This window comes from Phyllostomus hastatus, unplaced genomic scaffold (assembly GCF_019186645.2).
Source record: "Phyllostomus hastatus isolate PE091 unplaced genomic scaffold, TTU_PhHast_1.1 phas_contig_16, whole genome shotgun sequence".
In the NCBI taxonomy this organism is placed as follows: domain Eukaryota; kingdom Metazoa; phylum Chordata; class Mammalia; order Chiroptera; family Phyllostomidae; genus Phyllostomus; species Phyllostomus hastatus.
This window is the reverse complement of record NW_025333643.1, coordinates 1,154,250-1,175,935: the sequence shown is the minus strand read 5'-3', so window position 1 is coordinate 1,175,935 and position 21,686 is coordinate 1,154,250. Positions and strand designations below refer to the sequence as shown.

At 45.2% G+C, this 21,686-nt stretch overlaps 1 protein-coding gene across 2 annotated transcripts; it reads left to right on the top strand.

Moving 5' to 3' along the window:
• Positions 1–57: 57 nt before the first annotated feature.
• Positions 58–20,924, top strand: CHCHD4 (coiled-coil-helix-coiled-coil-helix domain containing 4). 2 transcript variants are annotated; one of them, XM_045832312.1, is made up of 3 exons: positions 58–260; positions 16,252–16,350; positions 19,794–20,924. In XM_045832312.1, exons 1-3 carry the CDS (start codon positions 239–241, stop codon positions 20,093–20,095), a joined length of 423 nt encoding a protein of 140 aa, XP_045688268.1. In that variant the 5' UTR covers positions 58–238; the 3' UTR covers positions 20,096–20,924. The 2 variants fall into 2 exon arrangements, with proteins under 2 accessions (XP_045688268.1, XP_045688267.1); XM_045832311.1 differs by having other exon boundaries at positions 58–269.
• The last annotated feature ends 762 nt before the right edge of the window (positions 20,925–21,686 follow it).

Sequence of the window (21,686 nt, the reverse complement as noted above, 5' to 3'; positions counted from 1 at the left end):
TACGAGCGGCTAATGAGCGGCTGGGCGGAGCGCAGCCCGTTGGGAAATGTAGTTCTTTGCTGAGGGGGTCCCTAGGCTGGAAGTGGGAAGGCGCTGAGGCAGGCGCGCGGCGGACAGGCCTGGAGGGGGCGGGTTCGCGCGCGCCTCGGAGCCTTCCGCCCTGCCAGAGGAGAGGTCACGGCGTGGAGCCGCCGCTGCCACCGCTACCACAGTGAAGTGTGAGCCCTGGGCTGCGGTCATGTCCTACTGCCGGCAAGAAGGTAGGGAAGGTGAGCTGCCATGGAGACCGGCCTACACGGGCCTCTCTGGGGTCTCTGCTGCCCCGCAGGCTCCGGCAGTCAGGGGCCCCACTGCAAGTGTGGGCAAACCGAGGCAGCCCGGGGTACCTTCTCTGGGACCTTTGGAACCGGCTAGGCGGCGGGTTGCCACCCCCGTTTTGCAGATGAGAAAACTGAGACTGAGAGAGATGAGGCTGGTCTAAGGTCATGGTGAGGCGCGAACCCGAACCTCAGAGGGACCAGCTCATGGTAGAGTTTATGAACTAGACCGGAGCCGGTAAGGGAAGTGCTGAGCACGTTTCCTCTAGCTCGCAATTTGGAATTTATTGACACTAATTATTACCGTCGCTCTTCCCACACACCACGTGTTACGATTTGCACGCGCCTTGTAACTCCTGAAAGGTTGCCACTCGGGTTAGGTGTTGTGCTAGAGCGGTACAAATACCAACAAAAAGAACATTTATTGAGTCCCAGCTACCTCTATGAGGCACTCTTCAAGGAGCTTTACAGGGCTTATCATTGATCTCATAGAGACCTTTGTAAGTCAGGCCCCGCTTAAGACCCAGAGTGACTTGGCTAAAGCCACGCGATCGGGTAAGTCGTGGAGCTGGGGTTTGAGCCTTAGCAGTCTGGTTCCAGAACTGCACTATCCAGTCTGGCGCCCAGTGGATTCCAGGGAGCAGTCCTCTTTGGGAAGACCCCACCCCCGCCCCCCCACCCCACAGACACACACAAAGTTGGGCTCGGTTAGTTCAGAAGTTTCCAGGACTCAGTTTCCAAACTTGTAAAATGAGAAGTTAAAAGTAGTTGGTCTTAATTCATTCAGCAGATATTCTTGAAGAACTTTCTGTGTTCCAGGTAACAGGGATAGTGGACCCCTGAGAAGCTACCTGAGAAATTCTTGGCTGAATAGCCCAGCTCCCTGAATTTAATTCAGGGCAATCTGAAGCCCAGAGAAGATGACCAACCCAAGGTCATACATCAAGTTAGGGAAACAACTTAGTCTAAAATGCTAAGCTTTTTCCTCCACCCAACCTTGATTTCAAGATTTCCTCTTTCTTTCCTGGGTCATAAATCCACCATACTTAATTAGTTGCTAATGAGTACTGTTTATGTTGATTAATACTTAATTGTGCTGTGGACAAAAGTCTTCTGCCCTCTCCATTTTGTCAGTCTCTTGTTTTTAATTTTCTTTCTCTGAGTCTCTAATTTACTTTGTCATTTAGCAAGTAAATTTGAGCCTTTGGGGTATAATGAGGCTGTGCAGATAAATAAGACTCCCTCCTTGCCCTCGGGGATTTCTAGGTGCCGCAAGTTCTCTGGGAAGGAGAGGCAGGCCCTGTCTTCCACCAAAGCATGGATCTTTATCTTTTCCTGGTTCAAAGATCTTTCTCAGTTTAAGGATGAGATTGAAAGCGCTCACTTTCAGACCTTCCCTAGTTTTCATCTTATCCATACCTTCTGTCCCCTAAGTTCCCAACTTTTTGTTTTTCTACCCACTTTTTTTTTATGTTTCTCATGGGACTTAGAAAAATTATCACAAACCCCTTGTCATGTAAGGAAGGGCTTATATAATAACCCAGCTCCTGCTGGATCTGGCTCCAGCCTGATCTCTAACCAGTCTGTCGTTGCTCAGCCACACTGGACTTTCGGCTCTTCCCTTTGCCTGGTGCATCCTTCAGCTTTGCCCACTGCTGGCCCCTCATCCGTGAAGGTTCAGCTCACATGTCACCTCAGAGAGGTCTTCCTCTCCTTTGATGTCTTTCATATCCTAAATTTTCTGGCATTGCCTTGTTTATTTTTTTTTTAAGTTTTATTGATTTGAGAGAAAGCAAGAGAAATATCAAATCTGTTGTTCCACTTGTTTATGCATTCATTTGTTGCTTCTGTTTTTTTAACTTGCTATTTGTAGTTATCAGAATATGGTGTTCATTGGACTTGGGAGATAAAAGTATTTCAAACATTTTCAAGTTTAAGATAGAAATCTTAGTAAAATTTTAAAAATCATGATACATGCTTTGCCTCATTCCTAATTCTATTGTTCCTTCACATTGGTTGCTTCTTGTATGAGCCCTGACTGGAGATCAAACCCACAGCCTTGGGGTATCAGGATGATGCTGTAACCAACTGAGCTACCCGACCAAGGCCACCTGGTTTATTTTTGTCATCATATTTCTTGTCTGTCTTCTCCCGCTGAACTAAGAGAACTAGATGAGCCATATACCCAGGATCTAGCCTAAAGCCTGGTCTAATGTACACTCAAATCTTTGTCAACTGAACTCACACACATACCTGAACTCTGTTCTGCTTGAATGTTTGCCTGTGCAAATTTAGCTCAGGGGTCCACCCACCACCCAGCCTCAGGCTAAAGGCCTTAACTCGGCATTCAAGGCATTCCACAGCAGGGCTCAGCCTTGCTCCCTGGTGTTGGGCTACCCACACTTTCCTGTGTCAGCGTTTCATTGTTGTGCCTTTAGTTTCCTCCTTTTCCGATGCTGAGCCTGCTCTCTCCTATTCAGTCAACAAACATTTATTGAGCACCTCTGACATGCCATCCACCACGCATATTATTAGTGAGCATAGGCGACAAAGTCTGCCCTCGTGGCATGGTGGACACTCCTGGGTTGTATGAGCTCAGAGATTCTGAGGGGTAATGACCCCATGCACGTTCATGTTCCCCTTTCTGGGGAAAAAAATGAGACCACCCATCCAATAGCATTCTCTAACATGCTTAATGGTGATCATCATTCCATCTTCCTGCCCTTCTGCTGTATGTCCCAATCCAGAGTTGAGTTTCTCCACTCACTTGTCCAATAGATATTGATTACCCACTATGTTCTGGGCACTGTTCCGGGCTCTGGGGATACTGCAATGAATGAAAAAGGCAAACCCTTGTCCCTAAGGAGCTGACATTTCAGTGAGGGAGATGAGCGGTAAATAAATACATAATATGTTAGGTAAGAAGTGCTTTGGAGAAAAATAAAGCAGGGTGAGGGAGATGCCGAGTAGTCCAGGAAGGAGGCACCTGAGCAGGTGGTGTGGAGGCACCTGAGGGAGAGTGCTGCTGGCGGAGAGAGCAGCCTATGCAAAGGCCCGAAGGGAGGCATGTGCTCGGCATGTTCAAGTAGATGGAAGAAGGTGCTAGAACGGTGGGAGCAAATAGTGGAAGATAGGGTCCTGTGAGGGATGCAGATCCTTCTAGACGTATTTGAAGCTGGAGCCAACCTGATTTGAGGGTGACGGTGTGGGAGAAGAGGATGGCTGTACAGAGAATAAAACTTCAGAATTGGGGGTGTCCTGGTATCCTCCTCTGTCCTCAGCCCCACTCCAGAGTCTTTCCCAGAGGCCTCTGGGGCCTTGGATGCCCACTCTTAGCAGGGTCCTGGGTTGGGACAGATCTTCTAGTTGACGTTCCCCTCCTTGAGTGCTTTGGGCTCAGCATTCTCCATTCGTTATGTCAGAGGGCACTCTTCTGTCGGCCTTCCCCCTTCTATAACTTGATTGAGATCTTTAGCCTCTGGTTGTCTCTTCTTGGCCATTTTATCCTTGTCATTGGAGCTGTTTGAGCAGGATTTCAGGTCAGAGCAGAAATTTGTTTTACTTTCTTTGTTTACCATGGTAGGCAGGCTGAGCTGGTGGGGGACCTATTTTTCTGAGACCTGAAGAAGGTGCCTGATTACCCCACTAGCTGGCGTTCTTAGGACTAGTTCTTTCCTTCACAGTTAGGTCTTTTAAGAGTAGATGAGCATTGTCTTTCTAGTCACTTTTTTTTTAAGATTTAATTTATTTATTTTTAGAGAGGGAAGGGAGGGAGAGAGAGAGAGAAACATCAATGTGCAGTTGCTGGGGGTCATGGCCTGCAACCCTGGCCTGTACCCTGACTGGGAATTGAACCTGCGACACTTTGGTTCACAGCCCACGCTCAATCCACTGAGCTACGCCAGCCAGGGCTCTATTCACTTTTTTTTTATGTTTAAAAAATTTTTTTATTTGAGAAAGGGGAAAGGAGGGAGAAAGAGAGAAAGACATCAATGTGAGAAAGAAACATCAATCGGTTGCCTCTCATACACACCCCCAACCAGGGACTGAACCTGCAACCTAGGCACGTGCCCTGACCAGGAATCGAATCGGCGGCCTTTTGCTTTGGGGAACATTACCCAACCAACAGAGCCATAGCAGTCAGGGCCTTCTCTTCACTTTTAAATATTTCAGGAAGCAAAGGTGTGGGAATATGTATATTTCTTATTATAAATCACAATATCACATTGTCCATCAAGTATAACCTCTCTAAGAGGGATGTCCAGGAAGGTACTTGAGAAGACTCAGCTCTGGGAGGGACCTGGAGCATTCTCAGTGGGATTGTGCCAGGCTTGTGATTCCCACACCTGGCTGTGTATCACAGCTACCTGTGAAGCCAGTGAGCAGTGTGAACATGCCGGAGAGCTTGATTTAATTTTGGAGTGAGGCCAGGCCTTTGGGCCTCATCACTGGTCTGGCCTAACTGGGATTTTGGTAAACTCAACTGTCAGAGCTGAGCTGAGAACTTCCCTGTCGGCTTACTCTGCTTAGCATGCAGCATTTTTGCAGATTGCTTTCGAGTCCTCTGAAACTGACCAGGATCACCAAGGTCACTGGTTACTCGGACGTGCCCTGGCTGCCTGGCCCAAATCCTTGCCCAGGCCATGTGGGGAAAGCAGTCTTCCCTGAGGTAAAATGTGCTTCCTGGGGGCAGAGACCAGCTCTGGGCATGGAAACCTCAGATGCGCTGGAGGTCTGGTCCCTGTGCATGCTGACGGGCACCTGTCATTACCATCGCCCAGTGTGGAAAGGGCATGAAGCACCAAAGTGACTTCTCTCTGCCCCTTGACTGTCCTTTTCACTAGAGGCATCATTCTGGTTTTTGCTGTCACCCCCATGCTTTCCCCAAGCTGCTTCCTTCAATAAGGCAGCCCAAGCATGGGCCCAGCATTTTTCCCTTGGTTTCCATTAGCCATACCTGTGACTGAGCTATCTTAAACACAAAGGGTGGGGGGGGGGGTATGAAATAATAAGAGAAAACAGTAGCAGCTCTCAGCCACACTTCTGCAGACCTGGCCTCTGCTCCCGCAGCAGCTCATTCACTCCAGGCCACTGACTAAGGCCCTGTTGAAGGGCACATTTGGATGGTGCCTGGAGAAGCCTTAAATACCAGGCATCTCCTGGCCCCTTCTAGATGAGAGCCCCATCATCCCAGATCTCCTGGGTCAGAGAGGGTGGTTAGTAGGGCTGTAGAATGTGTCTTTCCCTTCATGAGGTAGGTACCAGTAGCTTAGAAGAAACCTTCTGTTGATGCACTCAGCAAACATTTCATTGACTTCATTCTAAGCTGCTTGATCAGGGATTGGGTCAGTATGTATTACACAGACCACTTATTCCTGCCCAAAGCACACAATAGTGTCCTAGTCATGCTAGGTACTCTGCGTCAAGCTGTCATTATTATTTGTGTGTGTGTGTGTGTGGTGGGGGCAATGTGGGGGTGTGGGGAGGATCTCTGTAGATGGCCTGTGCAGTCCCCGAGCTGGGTTCAAATTCCAGCCCTGTGTGAGCCGCCCTCTTTCCAGAACCTCAGGCTCACCACTTAAAAGTGGGTCTCCTGCTGTCTCCTGTGAGAGCAATGACCAGATGGCAGGAGCTAGCTGACACACAGGACCCAGAGAGGGCAAGCCCTTCAGGGACTGCAGGGGACACTGACGACCCTGCAGCATGTATGTTGTCGAGGACAAGGTGCTCCCACCCACAGTGGGAATATCGCACACATACCTGCTGTGCAGTGAGCTGATGGCCCCAAAGTTTAGGAAGCGAGGGTGTAGGGAAGAACCCAGGAGGGAATCCAGTGGATGAGGTGCCCACTTGCATTTCCAGTGGGCCGATTTTGAGTCACTGTTCTGGGCCTTGCTCTTTATGCTGTGTAAAATGAGGGTGATAAGACTTTAGAGGGTCACTGTAAGGTTAGATGTAGCGAGCTGTGGAATACACCCTTCCTGGTTCATTCAGTGCTGATTCCATTTTCCCTGCCTCCTATGAGGAGAACCTCCTCATATAAAATGCATCTGGCGCCCACCACCTTGCTTTCCTGGAGGCCCTGGACCCTGTGGCAGCCAGGTACATGGGGCTGTGGGCGCTTGCCCTGGCTGTGCTGCCTTCCTGATGCTGGTCTTTGGAGGACAGCAGTCCTGACCCTGATGCCCGGCCTATTATTCTAAAAATAAAAAGCTGCAGAAGTTAATGACACCAGCACTTTGGTGAAATACCCCTCCTCCCCTAGGCCCACTTGTTGGGAAATTGCCCACAGCCCTCATAGACTCTGGGGAACTTCTATAGCGTTCCCCACCATCTTGATCTCTCTTCTCTCCCAGCCACAATTAGGAGCCCAAGATGCCTAGAGGGAGTCTTGACCTGGGGCACTGTCAGACCACCTGCCTTCCAGAGGCAGGTGCCTGGGATGTTTTCCCACAGGATAGCTTCTTGGACACACGGAAGTGGCTGCACCAGCTGAGCAGCTGCAGTGGGCTGCTGGCCGCACTCACACCGCCATGCACTTCTCCCCTCGCACAGTGCTCATTCCTGCTCAGGCTTCGTGTGCCTTTTGAACCCTGTGGGTCAATCCCTGGGGAGCTAGAAGTCATCTTTTTTTTTTTTTTTAATTAAATTCAATTAAAACAAACATAAAAAAACGCTTCACTTCTTTCACCCCCATCTCCCCCGGCAACAACAAATCTATTCTCTATATCCATAAGCTTTTGTTTTGTTTCAGATTCCACATACAAGAGAGATCATACAACATTTGTCTTTCTCCATCTTACCTCAGTTAGCATATGCCCTCAAGGCCCATCCATGTTGTTGCAAATGGCAAGCTTTCATTTTTATGGGTGAATAATATTCCATTGTATATACACTACAATTTCTTTATACATTCATCAACAATAGATACTTAAGTTATTTCCATACCGTTGCTATTGTAAATAGTACAACAAACATAGCATATATCTTTTCAAGTAGTGTTTTTGTTTTCCATGAATAAATGACCCAGAAGTGGAATTGCCAGATCATAGGATAGTTCTATTTTAATTTTTTGAGAAACCTCCATGCTGTTTTTTTTTTTAATCCTCACCAGAGGACATGCTTATTGATTTTAGAGAGAGGGGAAAGGAGAGAGAGAGGGAGTGAAACATCAATGTGAGACAGAAACATTAATTGGTTGCCTCTCGTACATGCCCTGACCGAGAATCGAACCCTTGACCTTCAGTTTACAGGACGGTGCTCCAAACAACTGAGCCACACCAGCCAGGGCATCACTGTACTGTTTTCAGTAGTGGCTGTACCAGTTTGTATTCCCACCAACAGTGCACTAGGGTCCCTTATATTGATATCCTCATTGACACCTGTTATTTCTAGTCTCTTTAGCAATAGCCATTCTGCCAGGTGTGAGGTGATATCTCATTGTGGTTTTGATTGCATTTCCCTAATGATTAATGATGTAGAATATCTTTTCATATACTAGTTGGCCATCTGTACATCTTCTTTGGAAAAATGTATATTTAGATCTCCCCATTTTTTTATCAGACTTTTTTATGCTATTGGTATATCACATTGACATATTTTGCATATTAGCCCCTTGTCAGATACATGATTTGCAAATATTTTCTACCATTCTGCACCTTGCCTTTCATTTTGTTGATGTTTTCTTTTTCCAGGCAGAAGCTTTTTAGTTTGATGTAGTCCCACGTGTTTACATTTGCTTTTGTTGCTTTTGCTTGTGGTGTCCAACTTTAAAAATCATTGCCAAGACCTAGTTAAGGAACTTACTGCCTGTTTTCTTTTAGAGTTTTGTAATTTCGGATCTTATGTTCAAGTCCTTAATTCATTTTGGCTTAATTTTGTGTGTGCTATAAGGCAGTGGTCCAGTTTCATTCTTTTGCATGTGACTGTCCAGTCCCCCCAACAGCATTGGTTGAAGAGGTTGTTCTTTCCCCATTGTATCGGTATTCTTTTTTTTTAATATATTTTATCGATTATGGTATTTCAGTTATCCCATTTCCCCACCTTCATTCCCCTCCACCCTGCACACCCTCTCCCACTCACATTTCCCCCCTCTAGTTCATGTCAATGTGTCATACTTATAAGTTCTTTAGCTTCTCCATTTCCCATACTATTCTTACCCTCCCCTGTCTATTTACTACCTACCATCTATGCTACTTATTCTCTGTACCTTTTCGCCCTCTCTCCTCCCATTCCCCTGTTGATAACCCTCCATGTGATCTCCATTTTTGTGGTTCTGTTCCTGTTCTAGTTGTTTGCCTAGTTTTTGTTTTTGTTTTAGGTGTGGTTGTTAATAATTGTGAGTTTGCTGTCATTTTACTGTACTTGTTTTTTATCTTCTTTTTCCTAGATAAGTCCCTTTAACATTTCATATAATAAGGGCTTGGTGATGATGAACTCCTTTAACTTGACCTTATCTGAAAAGCACTTTATCTGCCCTTCCATTCTAAATGAAAACTTTGCTGGATAGAGCAATCTGGGATGTAGGTCCTTGCCTTTCATGACTTGGAATACTTCTTTCCAGCCCCTTCTTGCCTGTAAGGTTTGTTTTGAGAAATCAGCTGATAGTCTGATGGGAACTCCTTTGTAGGTTACTGTCTCCTTGTCTCTTGCTGCTTCTAGGATTCTCTCCTTATCTTTAATCTTGGCTAATGTAATTATGATGTGCCTTAGTGTATTCCTCCTTGAGTCCAACTTCTTTGGGACTCTGAGCTTCCTGGACTTCCTGGAAATCTATTTCCTTTGCCAGAATGGGGAAGTTCTCCTTTATTATTTGTTCAAATAACTTTTCCACTTGTTACTCTTCCTCTACTCCTTCTGGTATCCCTATAATTTGGATGCTGGAACGTTTAAAGATGTCCTGGAGGTTCCTGAGCCTCTCCTCACTTTTTTTGAATTCTTGTTTCTTCATTCTTTTCTGGTTGTTTGTTTTTTTTTCTTCCTTCTGTTCCACTCCATTGATTTGAGTCCCAATTTCCTTCCCATCACTATTGGTTCCCTGTACATTTTCCTTTATTTCACTTAGTGTAGCCTTCATTTGTTCATCTAATTTGCGACCAAATTCAACCAATTCTGTGAGCATCATGATCACCAGTGTTTTGAACTGTGCATCTGATAGGTTGGCTATCTCTTGGTCGCTTGAAAGTACTGGCTCTGGTGCTTTCAATTCTGTTTGAGCCATCTTTTTTCTTTCCTTTGGTCTGGTCGCGCCTGTTATGTATGAGGGGTGGAGCTTTAAGTGTTCCCCAGGGCCGGGCTCCCCAGTCGCTGGTTTGTGACGCTGTATGTGGGGGCAGGGTCTGAGAGGGAACAATGGCGCTTGCTTCGCTCTCCATGGGGCCTCAGTCCCTTCCGCTGCTTCCCCCGAGGAAACTGGGCCCCTCTGTTGCCAGTTCCCATGTGGGTGGGCTTGTGCACCCTGTGGGACCCTCCAAGGACCTCTCCTATGAGGCTGGGAGTCTCTCCCTGTGCCTGAACCCCCACAGGTGTTTTCAATCAGCGCCCCAAGGCTCTATTTCCCAGCACTGGGATCCTGGGTTGCATGTAGTGCCTTGCTTCACAATCGCCGCCTCTCTGGGTCTGCCGGTTGACACCCCTTGGCCAGGGTCTGCCAGCTGCCACTTGCACGCTCAGGGTCCACCCACTGCCTGAACACCCCGGATGCCTCACGCGCCCAGTCCCAATACATTCTGCTCTCCGTGCCGCAACCCGCTCCCGGCTTCTCGACTCCACCCCTCCGGCGCCCGACTGCCCGACTGCGCCCCTCCTACCGGTCTGGATGATCGCGTCTATTATCTTGGGTTGTCCAACTTCCATTCAGATCAGTTTTCTGTCAGTTTTGGTTGTTATTCTATTTCTAAATTGTTGTTGTCTCTATCTTGGTTGTGCGAGGAGGCACAGTGTGTTTACCTATTCCTCCATCTTGGCCGGAAGTAGCATAAATGGGTGTTGAATTTTGTCAGTTGCTTTTTCTGCATCAATCAAGATGATCACGTGATTTTTATCCTTGTGTGTTAATGTGGTGAATCACACTGACTGATTTGCAGGTGTTGGCCCACCCTCCCACCCCTGGAATGCATTTCATTTGATCATGGTATATGGCCCTTTTAATACATTGTTGAATTTGGTTTACTAATATTTTGCTGAGGATTTTTACATCTATGTTCATCAGGGATGCTGCCTGTAATTTTCTTTTCTCATGGCATCCTTGTCTGGTTTTGGTATCAGGGTAATGCTGGCCTCATAAAGTAAGTTTGGAAGAGTTCCCTCCTCTTCAAATTTTTCTTCTTTGAATGTTTTGTAGAATTTACCAGTGAAGCTGTCTGGTCCTGGACTTTTGTTTTTTCGTAGGGTTTTGATAACTGATTCAATTAATGATGTTAATATAGTAATTGGTTAGTTCAGATTTTCTCTTTCATCATGATTTAGTCTTGGTAGGTTGTAAGTTTCCAGGAATTATTCATGTCTTACAGGTCATCCAATTTGTTGGTGTATACTTGTTTATAGTAATGTCTTATGATCCTTTGTATTTCCATCATATCAGGCATATAACATCCCCTCTTTCATTTCTGATTGTATTTGTGTCCTCTCTTTTTTTCTGGGTGATTCTAACTAAATGTTCATCAACTCGGTTTTTTGAAAGAACCAGTTCTTAGTTTCATTGCTCTTTTGTATTGCCTTTATAGTCTCTATTTAATTTACTTCTGCTCCAGTCTTTGTTATTTCCTTTCTTCTACTATCTTTGGGTTTCATTCTTTCACTAGTTCCTTGAGGTGTAAAGTTAGCTTATTTATTGAGACTTTTTTAGTTTCTTGAGGTAGGTAGGCATTTACTGCTGTGAACTTTTCTTAGAACTGCTTTTGCTGCATCCCCTAAATTTTGATATTTAAATTTCCATTTTTGTTTCTCAAGGTGTTTTTTTATTTCTCTTTTGATTTCTTTGAATCATTTGTTGTTCAATAGCATATTGCTTAATCTCTACATGTTTTTGAATTTTTCATTTTCATTGTGTCATTAATTTCTGATTTCATACTGTTGTAGTCAGAAAAGGTGCTTGATATGATTTTAATTCTCCTAAATTTATTAAGGCTTTTTTCAAGTATATTTTATTGATTACGCTATTACATTTGTCCCATTCCTCTTTTTCTCCCCTTTATTCCCCTCTGCCCAGTACCCTCATTCCCTCCAGCATTCCCCCCACTTAGTTCATGTCCATAGGTTGTACATGCAGGGTCTTTGGCTCCTCCATTTCCTATACCATTCTTAACCTCCACCTGTCTATTTTGTACCTATTTGGTTATGCTTCTTATTCCCTTTACCTTTCCCCCCATTCTCCTCCCTCCCCCTCCCCACTGATAACCCTCCATGTGATCTTCATTTCTGTGATTCTGTTCCTGTTCTAGTTGTTTGTTTAGTTTGTTTTTGTTTTTGTCTTTTTTAGGTTCAGTTGTTGATAGTTGTATTTGTTGAGTTTACTGTTTATAGTTTTGATCTTCTTTTTCTTAGATTAAGTCTCTTTAACATTTCATATAAGGGCTTAGTGATGGTGAACTCCTTTAACTTGACCTTATGTGGGAAGCACTTTATCTGCCCTTCCATTCTAAATGATAGCTTTGCTAGATAGAGTAATCTAGATTGTAGGTTCTTGCTTTTTACAACTTTGAATACTTCCTTCCATTCCCTTCTTACCTGTAAGGTTTCTTTTGAGAAATCAGCTCATAGTCTTATGGGAACTCCTTTGTAGGTAACTGTCTCCTATTCTCTTGCTGCTTTTAAGATTCTCTCCTTATCTTTAATATTGAGTAATTTAATTATGATGTGCCTTGGCATGTTCCCCTTTGGGTCCAACTTGTTTGGGACTCTGAGCTTCCTGGACTTGTATGTCTATTGCCTTTACCAGATTGGGGAAGGTTTTTTTTATTATTTTTTCAAATTTTCAGTTTCTTGCTCTTCCTCTTCTCCTTCTGGCACTCCTTCTGATTCGGATATTGGAATGTTTAAAGTTGTCCCAGAGTTTCCTAAACCTCTCCTCATTTTTTTGAATTCTTGTTTCTTCATTCTGTTCTGGTGGAATGTTTATTTCTTCCTTTTGTTCCAAATTGTTTATTTGAATCCCAGTTTCCTTCCTTTCACTGATTGTTCCCCGCATATTTTTCTTTATTTTACTTTGTATAGCCTTCACTTCTTCCTTTATTTGGCGTCCATACTCAATCATTTCTGGGAACATCCTGATTACCAGAGTTTCGAACTGTACATCTGATAGGTTGGCCATCTCCTTGTCGCTTAGTCCTTTTTCTGGAGTTTTGATATGTTCTTTCATTTGGGCCATATTTGTTGGTCTCGGCATGCCTGTTACGTTGTAAGGGGCACAGCCTTAGGTATTTACCAGGGCAGGGCAACTCACAATCCTGGGTTGTGACACTGTTTGTGGGGGAGGGGTCAGAAAGGGAACAATGCTAATTGCACAGCTCTTATCCCATTTTCAAGAGACTGGCAGTTTCTCCCACCACCACAACCTCCACAGATTTTTTACAGTCAGATGTTCTGAGGCCTTATCTTGCCAGTGCTGGAACCCTGGGTTGCATGGTCTGTCTCACTCCCCAGGTGTTCCTCCCAGTTTATCTGCACACGAATGTGGGACCATCCAGTCTGCAGGTGCCGCCTCACCCACCCGGTCCGCCAGCCACCACTGAAACCTTGTGTCCTCTCCACCCCCGCTGCCCATCTCTGCCCCTCCTATCCTTCTGGATGGATATTCCTTCTTAAACTCCTTGGTTGTTGGACTTTCCTACACTTGAATTTTCTGGCAGTTCTTGTTGTTTTTTGTTTTTAGATTGGTTGTTTCCTTCTTTTGGTTTTGCAAGAAGGCAAAGTGTATCTACCTACACCTCCATCTTAGCCAGAACTCCTTAAATTTATTAAGACTTGATTTATGGCCTAACATATGATCTATCTTGGAAACTGTTCCATATGCACTTGAGAAGAATGTGTATTCTGTTGTTCTGGATAGGATGTTCTGTAAGTGTCTTTTAAGTCCATCTGATATTGGTCCATCTGAGGCCAATGTTTCCTTAATTGATTTCTGTGTGGATAATTTGTTTATTGATGTAAGTGGGGTATTAAAGTCACCTGCTGTTACTGGATTGCTATTTTTCCCTTTAGGTCTCGTAATACTTGCTTTTTATATTTAGGTGCTCCTATGTTAGGTGCATAAATAATTATTGGTAGGTTTGTGCTTACTGCATTTTGTTAATTGTTTTCTGACAGTTTTGTAGTTTATCTCTTTCTTCTCTTGCTCTCATGGTTTGATGACTTTCTTTAGCAATTTGCTTATATTCCTTTCCCTTTATCTTTTGTGTATTTGCAGCAGGTTTTTGCTTCACAGTAACCATGAGGCATACATGTAACAACTTACATATATTGTATATAAAGCTATTTTTAATTTGATAACAACTTACAAAGTTTGATATCATTGTAAAGCTCAACATTATTATTCTCTCTCCCCTACATTTTGTTTTTAATGTCACATTTTACATGTTTTTATTTTGTGTATCCTGTAACTAATTATTGTAATTGTAGTTTTTTTACTTTTATCTTTAAACTATCTACTTGCTTCTGTAAGTGTTTAATCCACTACCTTTGCTATATATTTCCCTTCCCAGTGAAATTTATCCTTTCATATATGTTCTTGTTATTAATTTGCACCCTTTTTCCCCTCAACTTAAAGAAGTCCATTTAACATTTTTCATAAGGTCAGTTTAGTGGTGATGAACTCCTGTAGCTTTTGCTTGTCTGGAAAACTCTTTTTCTCTCCTTTATTTATTTTTTTTTAAGATTTTATTCACTTAACTTCTGAGAGAGGGGAAGAGAGAAAGAGAGGGAGAGAAACATCGATATGCAAGAGAAACATCAATCAGCTGCCTCCTGCACACCCCCAACCTGGGACCTGGCCCACAACCCAGGCATGTGCCCTGACCAGGAATCGAACTAGGGACCCCTCGGTTTGCAGGATGATGCCCAACGCACTGAGCCACACTAATCAGGGCTCTCGTTTATTTCTGAATGAAAACTTTGCTGGTTATAGTATTTGTGGTCAGAAGTTATTTTTCTTTTAGTACTTTGAATGTATCATTCCACTCCCAACCTACACAGTTTGTGAAAAAATCTGATTGTCTTCCCTTGTATTTAACAAGTTTTTCTCTTACTACTTTTTATATTGTCTCCTAATCTTTAATTTGTGACATTTTAACTATAATTTGACTTGGTGTGGGTATCTTTGGGTTCCCCTTATTTGGACCTCTCTGGACATCCTGGATCTGGATATCTACTTCCTTCCCCAGGTTAGGGAAGTTTATTTTGGTTTTGTTCTTTGTTTTTTCCTGAGTTTTATCTGGGTTTTTTTGTTCGTTTTTGAAACATGTTTCTTTGTTTCTTTACACTGCTTGACTCTCTGTGTAGGTTTCTATGCATTAGATGAAACAACCTAAGCCTTGAAGAAGTGGGCTAATGTGGGAGGTGAAACTTGTCGTTCACCCCTGCCCCAGCCCTTGCATGTCAGTCTTTGGACTTGGCCAAGCAGCCTGTTGTATTTGCAATAGCTCCCAGTAGTGGAGGATGTGCCAGAACTGGCCACGTCTGAAAAGGGAAAGTCTCAGCACCTAAATTCAGGTTTGCTGAAAGATAGATACTTTAGGCATCAACTTTCTGTTTTTAAAGGTTTTATTTATTCATTTTAGAGAGGGGAAGAGAGAAAGAAAGGGAGAGAGGGCAACATCATTGTGTGTTTGCCTCTTGTGTGCCCCCTACTGGGGACCTGGCTCACAACCCAGGCATGTGTCCTGACTGGGAATCAAACCGGTGACCCTTTGGTTCACAAGCTCGCACTCAATCCACTGAGCCACACCAACCAGGGCTCAGGCATCAACTTTTAAAAGTTTACAAATCTCTACAGTCTTTTGGGACTACAAGCCTATATCCCACTGGCCACCAAAACCAGGCAATCTGGAGGTGTCCCTTGGGTGACAGTCACTGCAGACAAATGTATAAGCTCTTTTCTAGGTGACACCAGAAAGCTGGAGTATGGCAGAGGAAGAACACCAATTTGGCCTTCACAGCCTACATTTTTGGAGAGCAGTCCCATAAGCCACTAGATGTCTGCCCGACCTGAAGTCTGCCCCTCACGCCAAAATCTAAACGAGTAAAGACCTCCTTAACAGAAAGACTCTCGGGTGGGAGATGATTACCTTAGTCCACTGTCGGTGCAGTTCCGTGGGGATGGCTGCCTCCCAGGAGCCATCTCTTTGCTTGCCACAGCCTTGTGGGACACCAGAATATAAGCATCCTCAGCCACCAGAGCCAGGCAATCAAGGGGTGTACCCTGGGTGGCAGCCACAAAACCCAGGGCACCACACATATGGAATCCTCTCTGAAACGCACTGGCTGTCTGGAGCACAGCAGAGAGTAAGCTTGAAGATCACACCCGCCCCCTGAGGTCTCTGAAAAGGACTGCTCCTTTCTTGATGGAAGGAAGACAGACTCATTGCACCAGTGGAATGTCAGCAAATCTGGGGACTAAAAGCAGCTGCATTTGGTAGAGCTGGGAATCTCATCTCCCATGTGGAGGATACATATGGTGGGCAGAGTGTGCTGTCATCCTACTCACCTAAGACCTCGGTGGAGTTTTCGTTCCAGCCACAGGCGCTCAGTGAAAGTGGCTGCTAAACCGTGCATCACGCAGAGTCAGGGATTCAGCCCAGAGAGGGCAGTTTGATGGTCACCTTAATTTGGGATTTCACTGGGGACAGTCTTCAAACCTGGTTCCTCTTACCATTTTGGCTTTAGGGCTGATTCACTGCTTTTAAGTGAAAGGTATCTTCCTCTGCCCTCTAAACACTAGGGAAGGATCGAATCATATTTGTGACCAAAGAAGACCATGAAACTCCAAGCAGTGCCGAGCTGGTGGCTGATGATCCCAATGATCCTTACGAGGAGCATGGTGAGTGACATGGGGCCTCCCAGGGACCCACAGACATGAACTGGGGGAAAAGTTCAACGTTCACATTTTTTTCCCCATTTGGTCCTTGACAAGGCTGGGTTTTCAGTTATGCATCTCAGCCATGGACCATCTTTCAGGACAGTGAGTTTGTCTCCCTCAGAGGTGTAAGAGGCTGTTTTGAGGCCCTCATTCTGATACACTTCCCTGGCCATGTGGCTAGAACCTAAGAGGTTCTCCTTACTGAAGTCTTCTGCCTCTTTTTCTTCTGAATTTTTGCATTGGCTTAAGCTGCTGGTCAGGTGCTTCCCAGTGATGAAGGAGGTTGTCAGTGGATCTGAGCAGTTCCAGATAAGGTAACAGGGATCCTCAGTTCAGTCAAGTTACGGGACATAATTCTGCCACATCTGCAGACTATCAGTAAGCAGGTACCCAAGAGCCACATGCCTTGTTCTGTGAGGTGCTTTCTCCTTGTAGTTCTCCAGCAGGCACCTTGCAGGAAAAGCACTCACTTGAGATAGAGGGAGTCTTCTAGCAGCAGGATTCAGCTAACCTAGTCAGAACTCACAACAACTCAGTTAACAGTCACCTGGACCTAAGGCACCACTACAAAGGCTTTGGACTGTTGGATTCACTAGGACGTGCCCGGCCTGTGCAAGGTGGCCACATGTATGCAGTGTTCATAAATAGTCCATATGTCATAAACAGTACTGCCTTCACCAGTAATCTAAAGACTTTTCTGACATCCATGATAATAACTTACAAGCCTTCTGGTGCTCACTGGTGATTAATGTGGTTGAAACACCTTGTAGGATCTGCCTGTAGAATATGGGCCCCTGGTTGAAATTCTTCAAATGATAACTAAAGTGTATATTCTTTTTTTTTTTTTAAGATTTTATTATTTTAGATGGGAAGGAAGGGAAACATTGATGTGCAAGAGATACATTTGATCAACTGCCTCTTGCAAGCTGGAGACCTGGTGCACAAGCCAGGCGTGTGCCCTGTTGGGAATCAAACCAGTGACCTGGTTCACAGGCCAGTGCTCAATCCACTGAGTCACACCAGCCAGGGCTAAAGTGTATATTCTTAAGTAGGACACTGTCTACTGCTCATAGGGATTAAAATAAAGCTCAAAAGGCATGTGTAGCACTCTTCGGAGGACAGCGGGAAGTGCAGACGTTGTACAAAGTGTTGGATTCCTCAGAAGGACGGCTACAGGAGTGATCTGTAATCAACACTCTTAAAAGAAAAGTAAATCACATGGAAATTCTAGTCCTTTACCTGCCTTTAAGTCCATATTAGCTAAGCACGTTTCTTTAATGGGTTGAGACTGAGGCCTGCCGGACAAATCGTCCCTCGTTTTGTCTGCCCTGTCCTATTTTTGTAAAAACTGAGTGTGTTTGCCTTGAGGCTGTGCCTTCCCTCCATTTCCTGCCAGTAGTTATCATTCCTCTTGATTTTTCTCCTACCTGCTTCTGTCACGTACAGTGTATCTGCTTGGACCTTATGGGCATTTGCCTTTGCAGCCCCTTCTTGTGAGTGATTATAGTGAAGAAGCATATTAAACAGAACTCTGGGACCTAGGTTCTGAACGCTCAATTGCAAAATTATTAGTTTTAAGACATTCTGCATCTGAGCTTAATTGTTTGAAGCCACCATCGTTGTGTTTTACATTGTGCCCCTCAAGTGCAAGCTGGCTTCATAGTGTTCTCTGTGAGGAACTGCCACTTTCTCACTCACCTTCCTCTGATAGATAGTGATACAAGGACTCCTGCAGATCTGAACTATTAGTTTTAAATGTTAGCATTACAATGTTAATTCTTTTGGAAACTGTTTGTGCAGGTGTATTAGCAGTGTTGGGCCTCCAGGGGGCAGCATTTGCAAATGCTTCCAGCACTGAGATGGGTTGTGAAGTTGGGAGAGGTGGTGAGATGTGGAGCAGATGGGCTCTGGGAATGCTGAGGGTCCTGGCTATAGTCCCAACCTGGACCCCACTGAACCCCAAAACCTCATTTGTAAACTGGGATTAGCAATACCCACTGCAGAAGGCAGCTGAAAGGATTACATGATTTACCACACACAAGGATGCACGAGAAGGTGCATTGCAGTTGTCAGCGGCACCAGTGGGGAACTGCCTGCCCGTCTCACCAGTGAGTGACCGCACCAGCGGATTTGTCGATCCCTGAAGCTTCCTAGGCTGGAGTGAGGGGACAGGGTTCAGCCCAGGCCGAGGACTTTGGACGCTAGCTCAGAATGCCAGACGTACATATTTCCTGGGGGTGAAAAATCACGTGTAATTTCACTAGGCACTTAAGAGTCTTTCTTAGAGAGTGCGCTCAGTCTCTGTGGTCGACGTGTGTAAGAGAATTCTATGTGAATCATATTTCTGTCCACGTCTGCCACAAAGCTGAACATGAGCCATTATCTTAAAAGCATTTTAGAAAACCGGGAAATACTATGTGGATGTGGACAAAGTTCAAAGATAAGAAAAAGTGTAAAATTCGGAAGGTGGGGGCCTATAGAACATTGAAGTGAAAATCCACCTGAAAGCCTAGCCCCTCCCTAACACATATGTACAGTGTAGCACTTGGGTTGATGCATTCCTGGTTAGTCTCCTTCCAAATGTTTTGTTTTTATAAGAATGGAACCACACCACTCCATATGCCATTGCCTTTTCCTTGTAAACATGTCTTGGACATCTTCCTCAGCAGCACAGAAGGATCAGCCCCCTCGCTCCCACCAGTCTTCACACTGTGTGGCTTCTGAGAGCAGCCGCGGAGCTCGAGGGGCTTGAGGAGCAGGCAGGCAGCAGAGGTTGGAAGGAGGAGATGGATACCTCAGCTTCTTCTTTTTTTTTATATATATTTAATGATTTTAGAGAGAAAGATAGAAGAAAGAGAAAAGAAGGGGGAGAGAGAGAGAAACATCGATTGGTTGCCTTCCATACACGCCCCCGACCAGGAATGGAACCTGCACCCTAGGTATGTGCCCTGACTGGGAATCGAACCACCACTATTTTGGTGTGTGAGACAGTGCTCTAACCAACGGAGCCACACCGGCCAGGGCAATACCTCAGCTTCTTCAGGTGTTTGGACTTTAAAAAGGTTCTCATTAACCATCCAAGTGATGGCTTCTACTTTGGACTAAATGGATTCCAGCCTATAGTCCTTAGGACACAGAGCACTGGGTGGCAGCTTAGAATATAGACCAGTGTTGCTCGTGGAGACAGTCACCCGTGGGGGCTTCTCTCTAGCCGAGCCAGGAATGCTGGCTGTTCCAGGCATCCGAGCCCAGTCTAAGGGGTAGGTCCACAGGCAGGTGCCTGCCGGGCAACATTTCATACTGTTCACCTCTCAGGTGGCCCGTGAAAGCTAGACTTCGTTTTGCTTTTCTTTCAGCATTAGACAGCTCCTCTCATGTTTTCCTCGTCCATCTTCCTATTCCAGGATTGATCCTGCCCAATGGAGACATTAATTGGAACTGCCCCTGCCTTGGGGGCATGGCCAGTGGCCCCTGTGGGGAACAATTCAAGTCGGCCTTTTCCTGCTTCCACTACAGCACGGAGGACGTCAAGGGGTCAGACTGTGTGAACCAGTTCCGGGCCATGCAGGAATGCATGCAGAAGTACCCTGACCTCTATCCCCAAGACGAGGAGGAGGAAGAAGAGAAGAAGAAGCCAGGAGAACATTCGGAAGAGACCGCGCCTACCGAGGTCACCGCAACCAAAGAAAAGGAAGGCTCGAGCTAATGAAGGCTGAGCTGCTGCACCGGGCTCCGAGCCTTCCCCCTCAGAGTGATATGGACCTTCAGCAAAATGCCTTTCGGTCACTCTCCAAGAAAGCATCTTTTTCTCTATTGTTCTGTGCACTGTAATACAAAAGTAACTTATTTTGATGATCAGGGGTCTTGGCCCTTTGACATATACACTGAAAAAATAGGGTTTATATGTATGTGTGTCTTACATGATTTTATCGGTGAATGTAGCTGCCTCTTTTGAAATCTCTTCTTCAAATAACCTCAGATTTTGCCACTTTGGAATAATGTGCTGAATATTCTCAGCAACCAAAAATCATTACCTAGGAGTGTCTTTTATGAGTGAGCTGATTTATTCTGATTCATTTCCTTCCTTTTAGTAGATTTTATACCTGTTTGGAAATGAAATAGAAATAGAAACATCTTCCTGTAAAAATGCTGGAAGGGGGCCATTCCTAACACAAGAAGCCAGGTAATCAGATACTTATTTCTCAGAAACCACCTTCACCTTGAGTATACGAGGAGGGTACTATGCTTCGTTGCTGATACATTTCGGTTTCCATTTTTACATTGAGCTCCAGGTTTTTCTGTTTAGAAAGTGGAGCTTTGGACCCTCCGATTCATAGTCCCTTTCCCAAAGGAAAAGCTGGGTTTTGCTGTTCTTCTTCCAAAGGCCCTGGTTTGGGGCTTGGTGTTCACACTGGCTCTGTCTCAGCCTGTCCAGATGCAGAGTTCTTGAGAGGTGGGACCTACTTCTTACCAAAGTAGCAGCCGAGAAGGAAATGTGAATTAAGTAGTCAATTAAAAGAAAAACATGGTTTTTACCTGAGTTTGAAGGTGTCCTTTCATTTTACTAATTAAAAATGTTTTGTGTAAGGAAATTGGATCACATTTTCTATGTTGCATCCACGTCAAGCTGTTGTTGGGTGCCTGTTGAGCAGGTGCCTTCAGACAGACATCGTAACCCGTGAGGTGGGGAAGGCTCTCCCCACGTGAAGGGAAGGAGCTGAAGCCCTTGCAGGTTGAGATACTTGCCCAGGGGAACTGCTAGACAGTGCTCAGGCGGTGATGTAGTGATGCCTCGTTTGTCCCAGGTGTACTGGTCCTCTATTGCTGTGTAAAAAGTTACCTTCACACACAGCAGCTTGAAACAGGCGCCTGTTGTCTCACAGTTCCTGTCAGTCAGGATTCCAAGCCTGGTCTGCCTGGGCCCTGTGGCTCAGCCTCTACACTGTGAACACGATGCTGGCGGGCTTTCCAAAACCACTCGGGTGGTTTCAGTTCCTTGTGGTTTGTTGGATTAAAGGCCTCAGTTCCTCACTGGCTGTTGAACTAAGTCCTCCCTCAGTTCCTTGGCACGTGGGCCTCTCCCTAGGTCAGCCCCCAGCATGGCGGTGGCTTCCATCAGAGAGCAAGATGGAAGCCAGAGCCTTTTGTAAATTAGTCTCAAATGACATTCTCCCCATTTACCAGTCTATTAGCAGCGAGTCACAGTCCTCACTTGAAGTGGACTCCGACCGGCGGTGTCCTCGGTGTTGTGGATGCGAGGAACGAATTCACACGGACTGCAGAAGTCCTTGGAGAAA

Bases quoted from the DNA above. Each gene is read 5' to 3' on its own strand.
- CHCHD4 (XM_045832311.1), top strand. From the start codon at position 239: ATGTCCTACTGCCGGCAAGAAGGTAGGGAAG. The intron at 270-16,251 runs GTGAGCTGCCAT...TCTAAACACTAG, and splicing joins CCGGCAAGAAGGTAGGGAAG to GGAAGGATCGAATCATATTT. The intron at 16,351-19,793 runs GTGAGTGACATG...TTCCTATTCCAG, and splicing joins TGATCCTTACGAGGAGCATG to GATTGATCCTGCCCAATGGA.